At 55.5% G+C, this 19,864-nt stretch overlaps 1 protein-coding gene across 1 annotated transcript in view; it reads left to right on the forward strand.

Moving 5' to 3' along the window:
• The window catches only part of HIP1R (huntingtin interacting protein 1 related), a 42,421-nt gene that overhangs the window by 12,716 nt on the left and 9,841 nt on the right, over positions 1 to 19,864 (forward strand). The window contains exons 2-18 of the mRNA XM_004384973.3: positions 8,565 to 8,628; positions 9,110 to 9,252; positions 9,432 to 9,488; positions 11,230 to 11,310; positions 11,719 to 11,795; positions 12,203 to 12,264; positions 14,471 to 14,611; positions 15,372 to 15,429; positions 15,541 to 15,616; positions 15,748 to 15,888; positions 16,045 to 16,106; positions 16,369 to 16,441; positions 16,527 to 16,710; positions 16,846 to 16,934; positions 17,052 to 17,168; positions 17,281 to 17,382; positions 17,644 to 17,838. Of these exons, the coding sequence (XP_004385030.1) occupies positions 8,565 to 8,628; positions 9,110 to 9,252; positions 9,432 to 9,488; positions 11,230 to 11,310; positions 11,719 to 11,795; positions 12,203 to 12,264; positions 14,471 to 14,611; positions 15,372 to 15,429; positions 15,541 to 15,616; positions 15,748 to 15,888; positions 16,045 to 16,106; positions 16,369 to 16,441; positions 16,527 to 16,710; positions 16,846 to 16,934; positions 17,052 to 17,168; positions 17,281 to 17,382; positions 17,644 to 17,838 (1,722 nt within the window). The remainder of the gene's footprint in view (positions 1 to 8,564; positions 8,629 to 9,109; positions 9,253 to 9,431; positions 9,489 to 11,229; positions 11,311 to 11,718; positions 11,796 to 12,202; positions 12,265 to 14,470; positions 14,612 to 15,371; positions 15,430 to 15,540; positions 15,617 to 15,747; positions 15,889 to 16,044; positions 16,107 to 16,368; positions 16,442 to 16,526; positions 16,711 to 16,845; positions 16,935 to 17,051; positions 17,169 to 17,280; positions 17,383 to 17,643; positions 17,839 to 19,864) is intronic.

Here is a 19,864-nt window from a genome sequence, read left to right on the forward strand (position 1 = left end):
GGAAACGTCTTAGACGGCCTTTGTGCGTGCCCACACTCCGGAAACGTCTTAGACGGCCTTTGCGCGTGCCCGCACTCCGGAAACGTCTTAGACGGCCTTTGCGCGTGCCCGCACTCCGGAAACGTCTTAGACGGCCCTTGTGTGTGCTCACATTCTAGAAATGCATTAGATGGGCTTTGAGCATGCTTACATTCTGGAAATGTCCTCGACGGGCTTTGTGCATGCTCACACTCTGAAAACGTCTTAGATGACTTTGTGCATGTTTACATTCTAGAAGACCCGAGGGCTTTCTTGGTACTGCTTCATAGGTGAGGAATCGAGGGTCTGGGCAGTGGTAGAGCTGAGTGAGGAAAGCCATCATGTGCCTGCGGACGTCTGGGTTTCCAGGGAGTGTCGCCTTCTGGGGAAGAAGGTGATTCCCCAGGTCCGTGTCCTCTACAGGTTCCTGGGTGGTGTAAGTGGTTTGCGATCAGCTGCTAACCTAAAGGTTGGTGGTTCAAGCCTACCCAGCGGCACTGCAGAAGAAAGGCCTGGCGATTTGCTGCCATGAAGATTACAGCCTAGGAAACCCTGTGAAGCAGTTCAACTCTGTAACTCACGGCATCGCCATGAGCTGGAATTGGCCCAACAGCAGCAGATTTGGTTTTGGTGTCCTCTGCCATGCAGAGCCCCCACGCACTTCATGGTCTGGTCATACAGAGTTGGCGACGGCAGCCTCTTGGATCACTTAGCCCTGGCCCCTCCTGAGGGCTCTGGGCTTCCAGAGCAACGTTGGCAACATTGAGCCCTGACGAGATGCTCACCTCCGTGATCCTGTCCCCTTCCTGCCACCCCTGTGGCTGCGGGTTCTTCCCAACTCTCCATGGCCCCTCCACCTGGGGTGGCAGGGTGCTGCTGTAGTCTTTGCAAGCACCCAATTCTCTGAGGGCAGGGGTCGCTCCGGTGTGGTCATCTGGCTTGGCGTGTCCACCTCCCAGGCTCAATTTCTTTCTTTTGTTTTGCAACCCTGTGTGTGTCAGAGTGGAACTGTGCCCCATAGGTTTGTGTGTGTGTGTGTGTGTTTTAGGTGAAAGTTTACGTAGCAAATTAGTTTTTCATTCAACAATTTATACAATTTTTTTTTGTATTGGTTGCAATCTCCGTGATGAGTCAACACTCTCCCCTTTTCCGCCCTGGGTTCCATATTTCCATTCCTCTCATTTTACTGTCCCTTCCTGCCTGTTCATCTTTGCTTATGGGCGGGTGTTGCCCATTTGGTCTCATTTACATGATTGAGCTAAGAAGCACATTCCACACACTTGTTATTGTTTGTTTTATAGCCCTGTGTAATCTTTGGCTAAAGGGTTAACTTCAGGACAGGCTTGGTTTCTGTCTGCAGTCCACGGCAGTCCAGCCGCCTGCTTTCCGGTATGTGTCCCCTGGAGTGCAGTCTGGGACTAAGGCCTCAGGCAGCTCTGGGCCTCAGAGCCAGTGGGCTCCATCCTCCTGGCCCTGGGAGGGGCGGGGTTGTCCCCTGGGGCTCCACCCCCGGGGCTGGGGTCTCTGCTCCCAGATTGAGTTTGTATTAGGCAGTGTTCCTGGACGAAGGGGCAGATGTGTCTGAGGATGGTTGCAGATCATGACAGGGGCCGCGGGGAGATGAGGGGATGGGGCCTCGAAGGGTCTTCCTGGAGGCCTCACCCTGGCTGCAGGACAGAAGACCCAGGAGGAAGCCGAGACCTGAGTCAGATGCCGTTGGAGCCAATGCTGTGTTCCCCGTAGGTTTGAACAAATCCTGGATCTAGGGCCTTTGTTCTTGGGGGCTGGGTTCCTGCTGCAGGAGGAAGAAGGTGTTTGTGTGGACGCCCTGCCCCCGCCCCTGGAGAGAGAGAAGCCAGAACTGCGGATCAGAGCCAGTGTTGGTCCCACAGACTGTGGAGGGTGACATTCGATTCCTGCCAGCTTCTCCACAGCCCAGGGCCCTGGAGCAGCTGTTCGGCCGCCCTTTGCCTCAGTTTCCTCATTGGCATTAACCGTGGAGGAATGTGAGGATTGTCCATACGTGCAAAGTGCTTAGAATGGAGCCTGGCATGGAGCAAGTGCTCAATTCACATTCTTTGTTCCTGTGATCTCAGGCAGGTGATTCGGCTCCTTAAACCCTGGATGTCTTCATATGTCTGCCTCCAGGGCAGTTTACGAGGAGTAAATGAAATGTACCAGTAAAGTGTCTAGCACAGTGCCTGGCATTTGGCTGAGCTCAAAGTGGTTTTACTGTTACTTTGTTGAGAGCAACCTGTTGTCCTGACAAGCTTTGTGACCCAGGCACCCTGGAGCATCCCCACCGTCCCGGCCCAGTGGGGGTACCTGAGCTTTTATACCCCCACCTGCTGCCCTTCGGCAGCTCGGCGTGCTGGCTGTATCCTGCACTGGTCGTGATAAGGGGCAGACGTGGAGGGTGTGGGATGCTGTGGCCCCGGGCTGGAGTGTGTACCAGTACGTTTCCAGTATAGAAGATGCTCCTTCAAAAAGGGCAGAACCTGTTAACACCCTGGGTTGGTGTGAGGGTGACAGGCTGGTGTGGAGAGCCCTGAGGCCCAGACCAGTTAGTGCTGCTTCTAGCTGTAAACCCCAGAAGTAGGGCTGTGTACAACAGCACAAGAAACCAACAGTTAAACATAGAGTTACCATTTTGTCATTGTTGTTAGTTGCCTTCAAGTTGATTCTGATTCATGGCAACCCCATGTGTTACAGAGTAGAACTGCTCTGTAGGGTTTTCTTGGCTGTAATCTAAATGGAAACACATTGCCAGGTCTTTCTTCTGCAGTACTGCTGGGTTACTAGGACCCAGTAATTCCATTCCTAGGTAAATACACTCTCTTCTCACTTATCAACATGGTTAGGTTCCAGAGACCAGGTTGTTATGCGAAATCAAAGTTACGTGAAAATGGAGGATGGCTACATCACATCACAAAATGGAGGATGACTACATCATTATATAACTGCCAGATTACATCATCACATAACCGCCAAACCACTGAGAATTATGGCCCAGCAAGTTGACACATAATCTTAACCGTCAAAGCCAGCGTTACTCGTCTCAAACCTCAGCATTTGTTACTGCCAGAGACATATGTTGTTAATGTGCAAAATAGATAATAGATTTTTTTACTATTGTCATAAATGTGAAATGTCAGCTAATGAAATGGTCGATAAGCAAGGAGTAGGTGTACCCAAACGAATTGAAAGCAGGGATTCAAACAAATATTTGTACACACATGTTTATGGAAGCACTATTCACAATAACCACAAAGTAGAAACAACCTACGTGTCCACCAACAGATGAATAGATAAAGAGAACATGGTCTATCCATGCAACAGAATATTACTCAGCCGTAAAGAGAAATGAAGTCCTGATTCTTGCTACAACGTGGGTGAGCCTTGAAAGCATGATGCTGAGTGAACAAGCCAGTCACAGAAGGTGCCTGTATGATTGACCTACTGTGGACATTCATGGACGTTTATATGAAATATCTAGAATAGGTGAATCCATACAGACAAAATGCATTGGTGGTTTCTAGGGGCTGGGGGTGGGGGGACGGCTGTCACCCAGAGCCTGCCTGCCCTTCCCCAGGGACAAGAGTTGGCCGAGACGCCTGGCAGGAAGAGTGAGGCCTGTGTGGTAGCCACAGACCACCCGCTCCCCCCACCCCTCGTGAGCACTGTGCCTCCTTGTATGCCCCCGGGGCTGGGGAGGCCCCGGCCCACACATCTGCCTGCAGTGCATACAACAGGGCTGTGTTCCCACCGCCTGGATGAAACGAACCCTATTCTTCGTGCACCGGGGCGGGCGGCACGGGGAGAGCGGTCCCCAGAGCCAGCCTCGGGTGCCCGTCTCCCGGCCCAGCACGCAGGCGCCCCACTCTGTGCCAGTTCCCTGGGACCCCTGTGTGCCAGCATGTTTAGGCACAGCAGTGGGCAGGGGGCAAAGCTCCGTCATCCAGACGCTGACACCGCGCTGGGGGAGACTGCACGTACACACACGTACAGCATGTCGCATGTCTGTGACGGTGGGCGCCCTGGGGAACTGAATGGAGGAGGCCCTTGGCAGGATGCCTCTCGGGGATGGGGACGTGGGCGGTGCATCTTCAGGGGCCCAGCGTCCGGTTGGAGACATTCAGTTCACACTGAGTCAGCGATGAAGGGACTGGCCAGGGAAGATGAAGATGGATGTGTGGTGCCCCTCATCCCCTCACAGACGCCCCCCACCCATTTTTCAGGGGTACTGTCTGCTTCTGCTCCTGGCAGCGGGAGCAGGAGGCGAGGAGGCCTCCGGAGGGAGAGGAGTTGGTTCTCAGCCCTGCTGGGGTCTCCTCCAGGGTTGGGACGAGGAAGCACTGTGTGACCAGGGTCACACCTTTGTGTCTGCACCCCTCAGGCTGGTCTGGGTGGAACTGCAGCTGCGGGCCCTCCTCTCACCTGGAATCTTCCTGACCAGGTGGCCGTCGTAGGGAGAGCCAGCTCAGGTGTCAGGGGAACGCAGCTTCCGTGTTCCAGCTGCTGTGGCATTGACTCCAATTCATGGCAGCCCTGTGTGTGTCAGAGTAGAACTGTGCTCCATGGAGTGGTGAAAATATACACACCAAAACATTTGCCAGTACAGCTTCCACATTTACAGTTCAGTGACGCTGACTGCATTTTTCGTGTTGTGCCACCATTATCCCTCTCCTGTTGCAAAATAGTCTACCACCGTTAACATCAATTCCGTGTCCCCCAAACAAAAACTCCCCTCCCCCTCCATTCCACCTCTGGTAACCATTAATAATCTTTGGCTTCTGTATATTTGCTTATTTCATGTAAGTGAGATCATACGGCTTTTGTCGTTTTGAGACTGACTTACGTCACTAAGCCTCGTGCTTTCAAGGTGCATCCATGTCCTGACATGTATCAAAACTTCATTTCTCTTTATGGCCGAGTAATATTCCATTGTATGTGTGTGCTGCATTTTACTTATCCATTTGTCTGCTGATGAACATTTCGGTGGTTTCCACCTTTTGGCTCTTATGAGAAGTACCGCACTGAACACTGGTGTCCAGGTTTCTGTTGGTGTTCCTGCCTTCACTTCTTCTGGGTACAGACCTAGCATTGAGTCAGACGGTAGTTCTGTGTTCAAAGTTTTGAGGAACCGCCAAACTGTTTTCAACAGTGGCTGTACCATTTTACGTTCCACCAGCAATATGAGGGTTCCAGTTTCTCCACAACCTTGCCAACACTTGTTTGCTATTTTTTTGATCACTGCGTTGTAATAATGGTGAGGTGGTATCTCATTGTGGTTTTGATTTGCACTTGAAGTGACTCTTCCTTCCCCATTAAATGGACTTAACACCCTTGTTGAAAATTAGCTGACCATCGATGTATGAATTTATTTATGGACTTTGAATTCTATTTCATTGGTCTCTATATGTCTATTATACCAAAACCAGGCTGTTTAAATTACTGTAGCTTGTAGTATATTTTGAAATCAGGAAGTGTGAGTCCTCCTACTTTATTCTTCTTAAGGATTGCTTTAGCTATCTGGGGTCCCTTGCTCTTCCATATAAATTTGAGGATTGGCTTTTCCATTTCTGCAAAGAAGACTGTTGGGATTTTGGTGGGAATTGCATTAAATCTATAGGTTGCTTTGGGTAGTGTTATAGATTTCGTGTTCCCCCAAAATGTGTATTATAAATCCTAACCTCTGTGCCTGTGGTTATAATCCCATTTGGGAATGGGTTGTCTTGTTATGTTAATAAGACAAGATTAGTATAGGGTATGTCTTAAATCAATCTCTTTTGAGATATAAGAGAGATTAAACGAGAGAGAAGCAGAGATGGGAGAAGAGAGATGCCAAGCCACATGAAGATCACCCAGGAGCAGAAGCTCAAAAAGACAAGGACCTTCCCCCAGAACCGACAGAGAGAAAAGCCTTCCCCTAGAGTCGGCACCCTGAAATTAGACTTCTAGCCTCCTAAACTGTGAGAAAATAAATTTCTGTTTGTTAAAGCTATCCACTTGTGGTATTTCTGTTACAGCAGCACTAGATGACTAAGACAGGTAGTGTTGACATCTTAACTGCATTAAGCCTTCCAGTCCATGAACCCAGACTGTCTCTTAATTTATTTAGGTTTTATTTAATTTCTTTTAGTAATGTTTTATACTTTTTGTGTCTTTCACTTCCTTGGTTAAATTTATTCCAAGGTATTTTATTCTTTTAAATGCTATTGTAAATGGAATTATTTCCTTAGTTTCTTTTTCAGATTGCTCACAGCTGATTTTTGTGTGTTGACCTCATATCCTGCCACTTTGCTGAATTCATTTATTAGTTCTAATAGCTTTCTTGTGGAATCTTTGGGGCTTCCTATGTATAGGATCATGTCACCTGCATAAGGGATAGATTTATTCCTCCTTCCCTATTTGGATACCTTTTTTTTTTTTTCTGGCCTAATTGCTCTGGCTGGGACTTCTAGGACGATGTGGAATAGCAGCGGGGAGAGCGGGCATCCCTGTCTTGTTTCTGACCTGAAAGAGAGCCTTCTCAGTCTTTCTCCTTTGAGTCTGACGTTAGCTGTGGGCTTTTCATAAATGCCCTTTGTTGGATTGAGGAACGTCCTTCTATTCCTGTCTTACTGAATGTTTTTTTTTTATTTTATTTTCATAAAAGGATGTTGAATTTTGTCAGATGCCATTTCAGCATTGAGATGATCATGCGGTTCTTTTTCCTTATTCTCTTACTGTGCTGTATTACACTGATCAGTTTCTGATGTTCAACCACCCTCGCATTTCTGGAATAAACCCCACTTGATCATGGTGCTCCGTAGGGTTTTCAGTGGTTGAGTTTTCTGAGGTAGATTACCAGGCTTTCTGAGGTGCCTCTGGGTGGACTTGAACCTCCAGCCTTTGGTTAGGAGCCATGTGCGGTGACCATTTGCACCCCCCAGGGACTCCAGGACGGGGCATTTCTGGTCTGTGAGCATCAGCTGTGTGCCTGGCATTTTTAGCTCTCGCTGTAGGGACTAGAGCTGGGTGACTGTATACCCCCACCCCTGCAATGCCATGCCCGCCCTCCTCTCCCCAGCCCTGTGCAGAGGACGTGCCTGGGCAGCTGGTTATTGCTGAGGACACAGGTCTTGGAGTTAGACGGACCTGGCTTTGCCACTTACTAGCTATACAGGTGAGATCCCTGACCTCTGTGCCTCAGTTTCCTCATCAAGAAAATGGGATCGTAACCACATGGAAGAATTGCTGCTGGGAGGCGTGTTGCCTGTTCCCAGCACATGATAGGCTCTTGGTAAATGGTAGTTGTTGGTCGTCCTCATCCCATCGTGATTATGGATGGAGTTCTAATGCAGGGGCGGTCAGAGCCCAGACCCAGAAAGGAATTCAGCCTGGGAGGCCATGCTGGTCTGTGGAGGCCAGAGGCTGGAGGCCTGGCAGATGTGAGAACGGCCAGGGGAGCCTCTGGGGTCAGCTTGTGGAGCCTTTGAAATAAGAGAGGCCAGAGCCATTGTCTTGCTTCTCTCAGGACTTGAGGTGGTGAGCCCAGCCCCTGCTCCCTCTGCCTGCAGCCAGAGGCCCTTGAGGGAGGTGGCGACATCCCGGGCGGGTTTGGAGCTGGAGCTGGTGGCCTGGAAGGCCAGCTCCTGGACAGGGTGGTCTGGAAGGCCAGCTCCTGGACAGGGCTGTGGGCAAGAGGCTGCACATCTCAGTGAGCCAAGGCCACAATGGGCGCTGTGTGCAGGAGGTCAGCCTGGCCCATGCTGGGTGGGAGGGGGCAGGGGCCCCCACGGGCCTAGGTCTGTGAGGCTGATCTTAGGGGACCGGGAGGGGCACTGAGGCCCGCATCAGAGAGCCAAACCGGGCAGGTTGCAGGCCAGAGGATATATTCTAGAACCACCACCCAACCCCCCAAAAAACCCATCGCCGTTAAGTCAATTCTGACTCACAGCGATCCTATGGGACAGAGCAGAACTGCCCCACAGGGTTTCCTAGGAGAGGCTGGTGGATTCCAACTGCCGACCTTTTGGTCTTAACCACTGCGCCACCAGGGCACCAGGAACCACCGCCCAGGTTGTCCTGATTTCCCAGACCCTCACGAGCGCTCGGTGGCTTTGTGGCATGGGGTATCTGCAGCAGTAGTTCCAGCTGCACATATTGAGGAGAAGAAAGTTCTTCAGAGGCTTGCTTTGGTTAAAAAACAGTTGCCATCAAGTCGACTCCAACTCATGGCGACCCCATGTGTGTCAGAGTAGCACTGTGCTCCATAGGGTTTTCAGTGGCTGATGTTTTGGCAGTAGATCACCAGGCCTTTCTTCCGAGGTGCCTCTCAAACCGCCAACCTTTCAGTCAGCAGCCGAGCGCGGTAGCTGTTTGCACTACCCTGGGACTCCTGGCAGTGCTTAGGCTGAGACAATCCCTTTCCCCTCATCTCTACACTTGTCTTCCTGGTAGGAAGTGTCCTGTCTGCGTGTTGGCCTTTCCCCCTGGGGGTATCTCCTGGGGGAGGCTGCCTGGGTGGGTCTCTGACCTCAGCCTCCTTTATCCCCTCACAGGCCATCAGCATCAGCAAAGCCATCAATAACCAGGAGGCCCCTGTGAAGGAGAAGCATGCCCGGCGTATCCTTCCCTACCGTCCCGGGGGAGGCGGGAGCGCAGGCAGGAGAGGAGCTGGGCCAGAGCAAAGAGTCAGCCAGGCCTTGGGGCACAGTGGCCCTGTGGGTAGCTGCCAGGGCTGGCCGCCTTGTGGGTTTGTGAGACCCTCCCCTTCTCTGAGGCTGGGGCCAGGGACAGATGTCCTCCTTCCGTGAGCTTCACTTTGCTGAACTCGCCGCCTCTCAGGGAGTACCAGTTAAACTCACGACCTTGGGCCCAGTTAAGCTCACGACCTTGCCCTGTTTCTGGTCCTGAGCCCCACACGCCCTGGTGGAGATCGCAGTCTCTGGAGGGGGCAGACCAGGAGGTGAGCCTTGAGGAGCCATGCTCAGTACAGGGTTCCCCTACGTGTGCCTCTGCCCCGTGCCCTCAGCCGGTCTGCCGAGCGCCCCCCTGCCTACACTCACACGAGTCTGCTCCTGCTCTGTGGACCTTGACCCTGCAGGCATCATCCTGGGCACGCACCATGAGAAGGGGGCCTTCACCTTCTGGTCCTATGCCATCGGCCTGCCACTTTCCAGCAACTCCATCCTCAGCTGGAAGTTCTGCCACGTGCTGCACAAGGTCCTTCGAGATGGGCACCCCAACGTGAGTGGATGGGGCGCCCGGGGCAGAGCAGCACCCCTGGAGTGGAGATGTTCTGTCCCCCTGGATCCATGTCCCAGAGCCCTGCCTGCTGCCCTCCCACATCCCCCTCGTGCCTCCTGCCAGCTGGTGTGGGGTCAGGGTTCTTGACCCCTGTCCTTCTCCCCCCACCCATGCTGCAGGTTCTGCATGACTGCCAGCGGTACCGGAGCAACATCCGGGAGATTGGGGATCTGTGGGTAAGTGCTGGGAGTGGGCGCTGGGGCCTCGGCTGTCGGAGAACGCTCGGAGAGCAGAGGACGCTTGAGCTTTCAGCCTCCCGAAGAGCCCCGGGGATGGGTCTTCTTCCTCTCGGGGCAGAAGTTAGCGTGATGTGATTTGGGGCGAAAGTGGGGGTGGGGGGACAAGCCTCAGCAAATGTGAATCGCAGTGTTGCGTGAAGGCCTGGCACTGGACTTCCAAACGCAGCAGCACTGGGCCTCGGGCGCCGGAAGTCTCCTGGGTCCCGTGGTCGTCGCCTCCCACGCCGCTGCTGCAGACTCGCTCATGATTAGACATTGGTGTTTTCAGCAAGCTTCTGGGTGGTTCCTACACACAGTGGAGTTTGCGAGTCCTGGGAAACCTGTAGTCTAGATCCCTCCAGAATGTTTAGGACTTATTGGGAGGGAGAAGGACCTCCCTGGGTGGGAGCATTGTTTCCTCTCGCAGAGCACTGCTGTGGGTGGGACAGTGACCCAGCAGGCTGTGTGCAGTGGAGGGCCGGAGGCTGGGCCGGGGCGCTGAGCACCAAGACAAACTGCCCTGGAAGTAAGAACAGCGTTCACAGCGCCCCTTGCAGCCGCGAGTCCCTGCACGGTGGCAGAGGATGTGGTGTTTGGAGGAGACAGGTGAGGTGTCAGAGAAGGCAGCTGGGAGGATGTGGCATGCCGTCGGAACGCGCCTCCCATCTGCCCACCAGCACGGCAATAAAATGTCCCGACTCGGGTTGGCCTGCTGCCCGAGGACAGAGCTCTCTTCTCACAAGAGCTTCTTTGGCAAGAACGGCAAGGAGGGACACTGAGAAGGAATCAAAAGGAGATGGTAGAAATCAAAAGCAAGCAACAGAACTGAAGAATGTAGACTGGACACAGCCGAGGAGAGAATCGGTGAGCTGGAGCTCTGTCAGCAAGACACCCCTAAACTGAAAAGCGAAGAGAAAACGTAGGACCGAATATCCCAGAACTGTGGGACAATTAGGGGGTCCCTGGGTGGCAGAAATGGTTAAACGCTCAACTACTAGCCAAAAGGTTGGAGGTTTGAACCCACTCGGAGGCGCCTCGGAAGACAGGCCTGGTGATCTGCTTCCGAGAGGTCACAGTCTTGAAAACCCTATGGAGCAGTTCTCCTCTGCACACACAGGGTCGCCATGAGTCAGAATTGACTCAACAGCAACAGGTTTGACTTTTTGGTTTTGTGGGGCAATTATACAAGGAGTATGGCAGAAATTTTGGAATTATCAGACCAGGTGGTGCAGCGGTTAAGAGCTTGGCTGCTAACCAAAAGGCCGGCAGCTTGAATCCACCAGCCACTGCTTGGAGACCTGATGGCACAGTTCTGTAGGGTCGCTGTGAGTCACAGTCAACAGCAACGGGTTTTGTTTTTGGTATGGCGAATATGCTGAGGGCTCTAGTGGAAAAAGTGGACAAGAACAGATGAGTGATGTGAGCAGAGAGACGGAATCGCTCAGGAAGAACTGAAAGGAAGTACTAGAAAAGAGAACCACTGTAAGAATGCTAGAGAGGAAGGTTAAAGAGCTGGACACGAAGGTGAGGGGGCCCTTAGGGAGGGAAGAGGGCTGGAAGCCTTCGTCGGCTTTTAGAGTGAATGAGTGAATGGACGGGTGAAGGAATGACACTCAGCTGCTCTCCTTGCATCTTCCCGCCTTGGTTTCCCTGTTTGCCCTGAAGCACTGGGGCCTCACCTGGGCTCTGTTCTCCACAGGGGCATCTGCACGACCGATACGGACATCTGGTGAATATTTACACCAAACTTCTGCTGACCAAAATCTCCTTCCACCTCAAGGTAGTCTCCTTGGGAGAGTCTGGGGCCAGGAGGGACCCCCTGCGCTCCCAGAGACCCAGGGTCTTTCCCCTGTGGCCTCGGGGACATGTTGGGACATAGCAGAGGGGTGGGATCAGTGCTGTCCACCAGGACCTCCAGGGCCTGCCCCTCACCTCATTGCCCAGTCGTGACAAAGCCCAGGATGGCGGGAGCCTCAAGGCACGCCCTGTGCTGGTGGCCCGCAGACCTCAGGGGCAGATCTCCCCGCCTGGCCCAGGCAGTTCGTCATCCCTGTATCCTGCCCTGAGGCTGCTCCAGTCCTTGTCAGCACAGGACCCCTGCCCCAGAGCAGACAGCTTCTGGGGATGTCCCAGAGCCAGGGCCAGCTCTCACGGGGGGCGGCTTAGCAGGCGGGCATTCTCTCTGCAGCACCCCCAGTTTCCTGCAGGTCTGGAGGTGACAGACGAAGTGTTGGAGAAGGCAGCGGGAACCGATGTCAACAACATGTGAGTTCTGTGGGCAGGAGGGACCCGAGCTGAGTTCATTGCCCAGCCTTGGGCCCTGACCCTACTTCTCGGGGGCACTAGTTCCCCCTGGCCGACTGGATGGTCTAAGTTCCCTGGCATCTGCGTCCCACCTTCCTGGGTCCCCTGTTCGCTCAGGGTTTCACCCCGTTCACACCATGCAGGGCTGCCCGTGAGCGAGTGACCCACAGCTGAAAGGAGGCAGAGGGACGGGGCTTATTTGGAATTGGGCACTTTTGGTGAAGGAGGTGCTGCGCGCAGAGATGTCCCCACCCCGGCCCGCAGGGTCTGCTAATGGCTCTGCTCCCCCTTGGGGTTCTCGGGAGAGAATGGGGCGTGCCACCCTCGCCCTCACCCCTCCTTGCCTCCCTTCCTCCCTCCTCACCCAGCTTCCAGCTCACCGTGGAGATGTTTGACTACATGGACTGCGAGCTGAAGCTGTCTGAGTCAGGTGAGGCGCCCGAGTGCCCAGATCAGGGCTGTGTTAGTGACCTGCAGGCCCTGCCTGGACTGTCACCTTAACGTTCTCAAATGCTTCTGCCCCTTGGGGTGCAGGCCCCCTGCCCCTGGAATGTACAGAGCAGAGCCCCCCCCAGGATGCGAAGCCCCACCATGGGTTTGCACAGGGGGCGTCTTGGCTGTTCCATCAAGGGTACATCTCACTGTCAGCCCCAAGACATGTGGGTTGTGGGGTGTGGGTGACTGGGGAGCCCCCATCCTGGCGGCCTGGCCCCTGGGCCTCTGCCCAGCCCGTCCAGAGTGAGGCTGTTGGGCCTCCACGCCCGTGTTCTGCTGCACAAACCCTCTGAGTCATGCCGGCCTTCCTGCCGGAACCCGCAGCCCTTTGGACAGGAAACCTCCAGCCCCCCCCACCTGGGTCTGGAGAGGTGATCATTTTGGGTGGTAGCTTCAAAACAATGGGTGCGGGGGAGAAGCAAAGGCCTTTTTAAGGGAAGGTCTCCAGGAGTTAGAGAGAGGCGGAGGTGGGTCCTGGCGCCGCCACCTGCGTCTGGACTTGGGACTGGCCGAGGGGGAGGTTGCTGGGAGCCGGAAGGGGGACAGGGTGTAGCCTCGAGCTGTGTGGGGAAGTGAGAGCCCCCTGGCTGGGAGCGGGTCCCTCCACCCGGCCCGGGGGCTCCTGGCCTGTGTGGAAGTGAAGGGCAGCGCCCCCAGAAGGGAAGGTGGAGAGAACCCACCGGTGCATACCCCAGTCCTGGTGACACTGGCACCTTGGTAAGGTACAAAGAAGGGGCACACCCAGGGTTCCATGCGGCAGCATCCCTGGCAAAGCTGCGGATCTGCACGGGACGTTCCCGGCCACTCAATTTGTCCTCAGCGCCCGTTTTCTGCTGCACAAACCCTCTGAGTCATGCCGGCCTTCCTGCCGGAACCCAGCAGCTCTTTAGACAGGAAACCTCTCCCCCCGCCCCCTACCTGGGTCTGGAGAGGTGATTGTTTAAGGGAAAGGCTCCAGGAGTTAGAGGAAGGTGGAGGTGGGCCCTGGAGCCTCCCTGTCACCCTGGCCTGGACTTGGGCTAACTCCTGGAGACTTCCCCTTAAACCGTCCTAACCGTTGTCATGCAGAAATGGCTGTGTCGCACTCTGCCTGAACTAGGGAGTGGGGGAGATGTGTCCAAGTGGACTGACAGGGAAAGATCTAGGAAACATTCTGCTGAGAGAAGTGCAGCCAATGGCAGAGCTGTATATACGTGCGTGTTTAAAACCCCTCAGCGCTTTTGTTGGTGTTGCCCTTAGCTGACTCCTGGAGGCCCCGTGTGTGCAGAGTAGAACTGCGCCATAGGTTGTCAAGGCTGTGACCTTCCGTGAGCAGATTGCTGGTCTGTCTTCCCAGGTGCCTGGGGGTGGGTTTGAACTGCAGCCTGTCACCTAGTGGTCAAGTGCTTATCCGTTGGGACAGTTGAGCGTCTTCCTTTCACTCCCTCCCTCTGGGCCTTTCCTGTCTCCCGAAGGTTTGCAAATGGTCCCACTGGCAGGCCAGGTGAAGGGGTGGGGCCCGAGGGCATGGAGCTGTTCCGGCGCCTGGGTGCAGTGTGGGTCGCCCAGCCGCTCGCCTGCCCTGGCCTCTGGCCTGCTGTTTGTCATCTCTTGGCCCAGGGAAGGGGCGGCTTCGTGTTTGTCCATTTCCCTCCCACTCGGTCCATCTAGTCAAAGGCCTGACTGTCAAGGGCAGGGGAGACTGAGCCCGGGTTCATGAGGCTCTGGGTCTCGTGGGATTGCAGAGCCATCCTGACCCACCACCTAGGCCTGTCCGTGTCGTACGCGGAGGCCTGAGGTGGGCAGTCTCTAACGCTCACACTCCGCCTGGGACCCGGGGCACACTCCCCTCCTCACTCCAGCCCCTCTTCCTGGATCCAGCACCAGGGAGGTGACTGAGCTGATCTCATGTGCCCCAACCCTGCGGTCCCCTGACCCGAGATCTCAGAAGCACCAGGTCTCAGCCTGAGGGTGGGGGTGATGGCTCCATCCCAGCGGATGGGAGCACACGGGGGTTCACGAGGCCTGGTGGTGGGGTGAGAGTTGAGGGAGCCGCCACGGGCCTGCCGCTCCTTCGCTCATGGCCACCCCTGTGCCACCGTCGCTAAGGGCACCCGCCCAGGCTCACGCTCCCTTCCTCCCCGCCCGCCTTCTCTTGGCAGTTTTCCGGCAGCTCAACACGGCCATCGCGGTGTCCCAGATCTCCTCGGGCCAGTGCCGCCTGGCCCCGCTCATCCAGGTCATCCAGGACTGCAGCCCCCTCTACCACTACACGGTCAAGCTCATGTTCAAGCTGCACTCCTGTGAGGGGCCTGCCCGTCTCCGCCTGCCTGGGGACTCTCTGAGGGGAGGGGGCTGCAGGCTGTGTGCGTGGGGCTCATCAGTCCCCCAGGCCTCACGGCTGATAGTGGCTAATAACGCCTGTGTTTGTTCAGAAATTTTATACTGAGAAGTGCTGAGAAAAATTTTAAATATTTTATTAATTAAAAATAGCAATCATACAGTCATTACCTGTTAAATGACAGGTTTTGAATGAAAACTAACTATTTTCCAAACAAAAAGTAGTTTAGCGAGAAGACTGGCACTGTTTTACATGTTTGCAAATCTCTATAAACGCCTGGGTTAGGGGAATACAGCTGGCCGCGGTCACCTGCGCTCTGGTCTGGAGTGTGTCCCCGTCATGGCCACAGGTGGAGGGACAGCAAAGGGCAGACGATCTCTCCGTGGTATTTTGAAGATGGGTGTGATCTCACAGACCCCGGAAAGGGTCTCGCCCCCAGACCACACTGAGCACCACCGGCTTAGGGTGTATAAACTCTTACGTGTTAGCCCAGAGGGGGAGTGTGGCATGTAAGTGCTTTCATGGTGCCTTCCAAGGCCCGGGACAGCCTGTCGGGGATGTAGTCGCTGCTGCCTTTCTCGCCAGTGCTTCCTTCCCTTAGTTAGCTGAGAGCTGAGCTCCCGCGGCACCGTGTCTCCTCCCGAGGGGTCTGTGTCAGGGTGGGGTGGGGGTCCGGTCACGGGGTCTCTCTAGCTGATGACCGTACCTCTGCTTGTCCCCAGGTCTCCCCGCTGACACCCTGCAGGGCCACCGGGACCGGTTCCACGAGCAGTTCCACAGGTGCTGGCGGGGGACAGGGGGGGTGGACAGAGGCGCTGGGCTCCCAGGCACTGTGCAGGGGACCCTGTGATGGCCCTGCTGCTCCCTGGTGACCCCCGCTTCCCCCTACAGCCTCAGAAACTTCTTCCGTCGAGCCGCCGACATGATCTACTTCAAGCGGCTCATCCAGATACCCCGGCTGCCCGAGGTACCTATAGCCTCTCCCCAGGGCTGCCCCCTCCCCACATGCCCACCGGGCTGTAGCCTGGCTTGCTGCCCTGGTCTCTGGGGTCTTAGAGGACCCCGGGGGCGGTGGCTGAGCAGCTTCTGCCTCTGCAGGGACCTCCCAACTTCCTGCGGGCCTCGGCACTGGCGGAGCACATCAAGCCTGTGGTGGTGATCCCTGAGGAGGCCCCCGAAGATGAGGAGCCCGAGAACCTCATTGAGATCAGCACGGGGCCCCCTGCCGGGGAGCCAGCGGTGAGCAGATGCCCTGTCTCCCCACTCCAGTCCCACCCATGAGGGCCTCCAGCTCCAGCCTGGGCTGGCGGGGGCCCTGGGCCGCTCTCTGCCCCTCCTGTCCTGGCCTGGCGCGCAGGTGAATGGGCAGGTGGTCACTGTGCCTTGGTTTGGCAGGTGGCGGCCGACCTCTTTGATCAGACGTTTGGACCCCCCAATGGCTCTGTGAAGGATGACAGGTGGGGCCTGGGGCGTCAGCGGGATGGGGTTGGGGACCCCCAATGGCTCTGTGAAGGACAGATGGGGCCTGGGGTCTGTGGGGTGGGGCTGGGGTGGCTGGAAAGGCCTTCACCGAGCTGTGGTGAGGACCCTCCATCTGGTAAGGCCCAGGATGGGGATATGGACTCAGAAGGGGCCCAAGCCCGAGTGGCCACTGATCAGAGAAAGATGCATAGCTGGTCTTGAGGACCTCGGTAAGCCCTGCCTGACTTCGGCCCCCAGAGACCTGCAGATCGAGAGCTTGAAGAGAGAGGTGGAGCTGCTCCGCACCGAGCCCGAGAAGATCAAGCTGGAGGTGTGGAGAACGGGCCGGGGGCTCCAGGGGTAGACTAGGGGACTGTGCCCAGGAGGCCTCCACACCCTCGTCCTCCCCTCCCCAGGCCCAGCGGTACATTGCACAGATGAGGGGCCAGGTGAATGCGCTGGAGGCAGAGCTGGAGGAGCAGCGGAAGCAGAAGCAGAAAGCCCTGGTGGACAATGAGCAGCTCCGTGAGGAGCTGGTCCAGCTCAGGGCCGCCCTGCTGGAGGGCGAGCGGAACCAGGGGCTGCGGGAGGAGGCCGAGAGTGCGTGCAGCCCGGGGAGGGGCGGGTGTCCGGGGCAAGTGTGTGTCCCTGGCATGCAGCCCAGGCTCCTGGGGTGCCCTCTGCCAGCATGCACCCACTGCCCCTGGGAGTCACAGGCCTCTGCTCTCCCCACAGAGAAGGCGAGCGCCACGGAGGCACGCTACAACAAGCTGAAGGAGAAGCACAGTGAGCTGGTCAGCATCCATGCGGAGCTGCTCCGGAAGGTAGGGCGGCCCGCCCTGGTGACTGGTCAACCAGCAGGGGAGGGGGGTCTGAGGCACGGCTGTGGCAGCCCTGGAGCTGGCTGCAGGCGGGTGAGCCTGTCCCCAACCTGTGCCCAGAATGCAGACACGGCCAAGCAGCTGACGGTGACGCAGCAGAGCCAGGAGGAAGTGGCGCGGGTGAAGGAGCAGCTGGCCTTCCAGATGGAGCAGGCTCGACGGGAGTCGGAGATCAAGGTGCGTGGTGGACACAGACCCCGGCCCCCACCCCAACCCCGCCTCCGTGCCCCCGCCCCCCCACCGCCCAGTCCCCGTGCCTCCGCCCCACTGACACTCTGTCATGTCCCAGCTGGAGGAGCAGAGCGACCAGCTGGAGAAGCTGACGAGGGAGCTGGAGGCCAAGGCCACGGAGCTGGCCCGCGCGCAGGAGGCCCTGAGCCGCACAGAGCAGGTGGGAGGCGGGTGGGACAAGTTAGCGTCCTCTTCCTGGGAGCCGGCCCCTGCCCAGTGCCGCTTGGCTTGGGACCCCTCCTCTGGCCCTCAGCTGATCCTCAGGCACAGCTCTGTATGGGGGGATAGAGTGGAAACAGGGCCCAGCCTGGCCCTCAGGGAGCTCTCAAATGGGGATGTGGTAATGAGGGTGAGGACCTAGGAACTAACCAGGGGGCTGAGGGCGGGCTCTGGAGGCCCCACTCATGCCCCGTGTCCACAGAGTGGGTCGGAGCTGAGCGTGCAGCTGACCACGCTGAGTGCCGAGAAGGACGCGCTGAGCAGTGCCGTGCGGCAGCGGGAGGCTGACCTGCTAGCTGCGCAGGACCTGGTGCGTGAGAAGGAGGCGGCCTTGAGCCAGGAGCAACAGCGCGGCGCCTGTGAGAGGGGCGAGCTGCAGGGGCGGCTGGCCGAGAAGGTAGCGGGACTCTCGTTTTCCTCTAACGGCTGTATTGCGACGTGAGGCGCACAGTAGGCAGTTCACTCCCTGAAAGTCTGCAGTCGGCTCTGGTGTGTTCACAGGGTTGTGCAGCCACCTCCAGTCAGTTCTAGAACATTTTTGTCACCCCCAAAGTAACTATCACTGCACCAAACCGCACCCCCTGGCAACCCCTTAGCTGCTGTCTCTGTGGATGTGTCTGTCGGGCGTTTCACATTAAGTGCGGACAGACAGAACGTGGCCTTGCGTGACTGGTTTCCTCCACGATGTTGTGTCAGAACTTTGCTCCTTTTTATGGCGGAGTCATTCTCCACTGTCTGCACAGACCACGTTTAATCCATCTCTTGACGGGTATTTGGGTTGCTTCCACTTTTTAGCTGTTGGGGATAGTGCTGCCGTGGACATTCATGGCCAAGGACGTGAGTCCCTGTTTTCAATTCTTTGGGTGTAGACCTAGCAGTGGAATTGCTGGGTCATGTGGTAATTTAACTTTTTGAGGAACTGCCATACTGTTTTCCACAGCGGCTGCAGCATTTTATATTCCCACCAGCAATGGATAAGTTTTGATCCATATGGTGATTCTGTAACTGAATTTGTTGCTAATTTAAATGTGAGTGCCTTCACTGCTAGCTGCGTTGCTTGCTAGAACTAAATCTAGCCCCTTCTAAATTCTGGCCACTAGGGGGCAGTGACTGCTCAGTTCTGTCTCTCCCGTGACACTTGGCCCCTGTTTGGGGGCTTGGTCAAATCACTAAATGGCCTGTGTGGGATCTGAGCTTTCTTTGCTTGTACTTAACCCTTCCTGAGACACCCAAGAAACCCTGCGTGGGCCAGAGGGCACACACCTGCAGCTGTAGCAGGCCTCTGGGCAGCCGCTTCACAACCTGAGCAGAGAGGGGGGCAAGGAAGGGAGCTTCCACCAGGTGGCTTCTCTCCAGGTGTGGAGACGTAGATACCTGTACAAGAGACCAACCAGTTGCCATGTAGTCAACTCTGACTCATTGCCGCCCCAGGTGTGTCAGGATAGAACTGGGCATCATAGGCTCCCGCTGCTTTTAAATTTTATTGTGCTTTAGGTGAAAGTTTACAGCACACATTAGTTTCGCGTTAAAAAATTTATATACAAATTGTTTTGTGACGTTGCTTGCAATCCCAGCAATGTGTCAGCACTCTCCCCGTTTCGACTCGGGGGTCACCGAGTCCATTCTTCAAACTTTCCTGTCCCTGCCACGTGTTGCCCGGTTGGTCCTGTATACTTGACTGAACTAAGCAGCATATAGGCCTGTCTGATCTTTGGCTGAAAGGTAGACTTCGGGGGTGGCTTCACTTCTGAGTTAGCAGGGTATTCGGGGGCCATAGTCTCGGGGGTTCCTCCAGTCTCTGTCAGACCAGTAAGTCTGGTCTTTTTTTGTGAATTTGAATTTCATTCTGCATTTTTCTCCAGCTCTGTCCAGAACCATCTGTTGCGATCCCTGTCAGAGCAGTCGGTGGCAGTAGCCTGGCACCATCTAGTTCTTCTGGGCTCAGGCTGGTGGAGGCTGTGGTTCACGTGGTCCATTAGTCTTTTGGACTCATATTTTCCTTGGGTCTTTGGTTTTCTTCATTCTCCTTTGCTCAGACAGGATAGGACCAATAGATGTATCTTAGATGGCCGCTCACAAGCTTTTAAAACCTCAGACTCTAGTCACCAAAGTAGGATGTAGAAAATTTTCTTTATAAACTATGTTACACCAATTAACATAGACGTCCCCCGAGACCGCCCCTTTTTTTATTGTAGTGAAAATATATAAAGCAAAACATACACCATCTCAACAGTTTTTACACGTCCAGCTCAGTGATATTGGTTACGTTCATCATGTTGTACAAACTGGCACCACTACATGTTTCCAGTCTTCCACCACCAACAGAAACTCGGTGCCCCCTGGGCAATCACTCCCCTCACCCCTGGTAACCACTAATAACTTTGGATTTCTGTATATTTGCTCATTTCGTGTAAGTGAGAGCA

This window comes from Trichechus manatus, unplaced genomic scaffold, assembly GCF_000243295.1.
Source record: "Trichechus manatus latirostris isolate Lorelei unplaced genomic scaffold, TriManLat1.0 scaffold00131, whole genome shotgun sequence".
Taxonomy (NCBI): domain Eukaryota; kingdom Metazoa; phylum Chordata; class Mammalia; order Sirenia; family Trichechidae; genus Trichechus; species Trichechus manatus.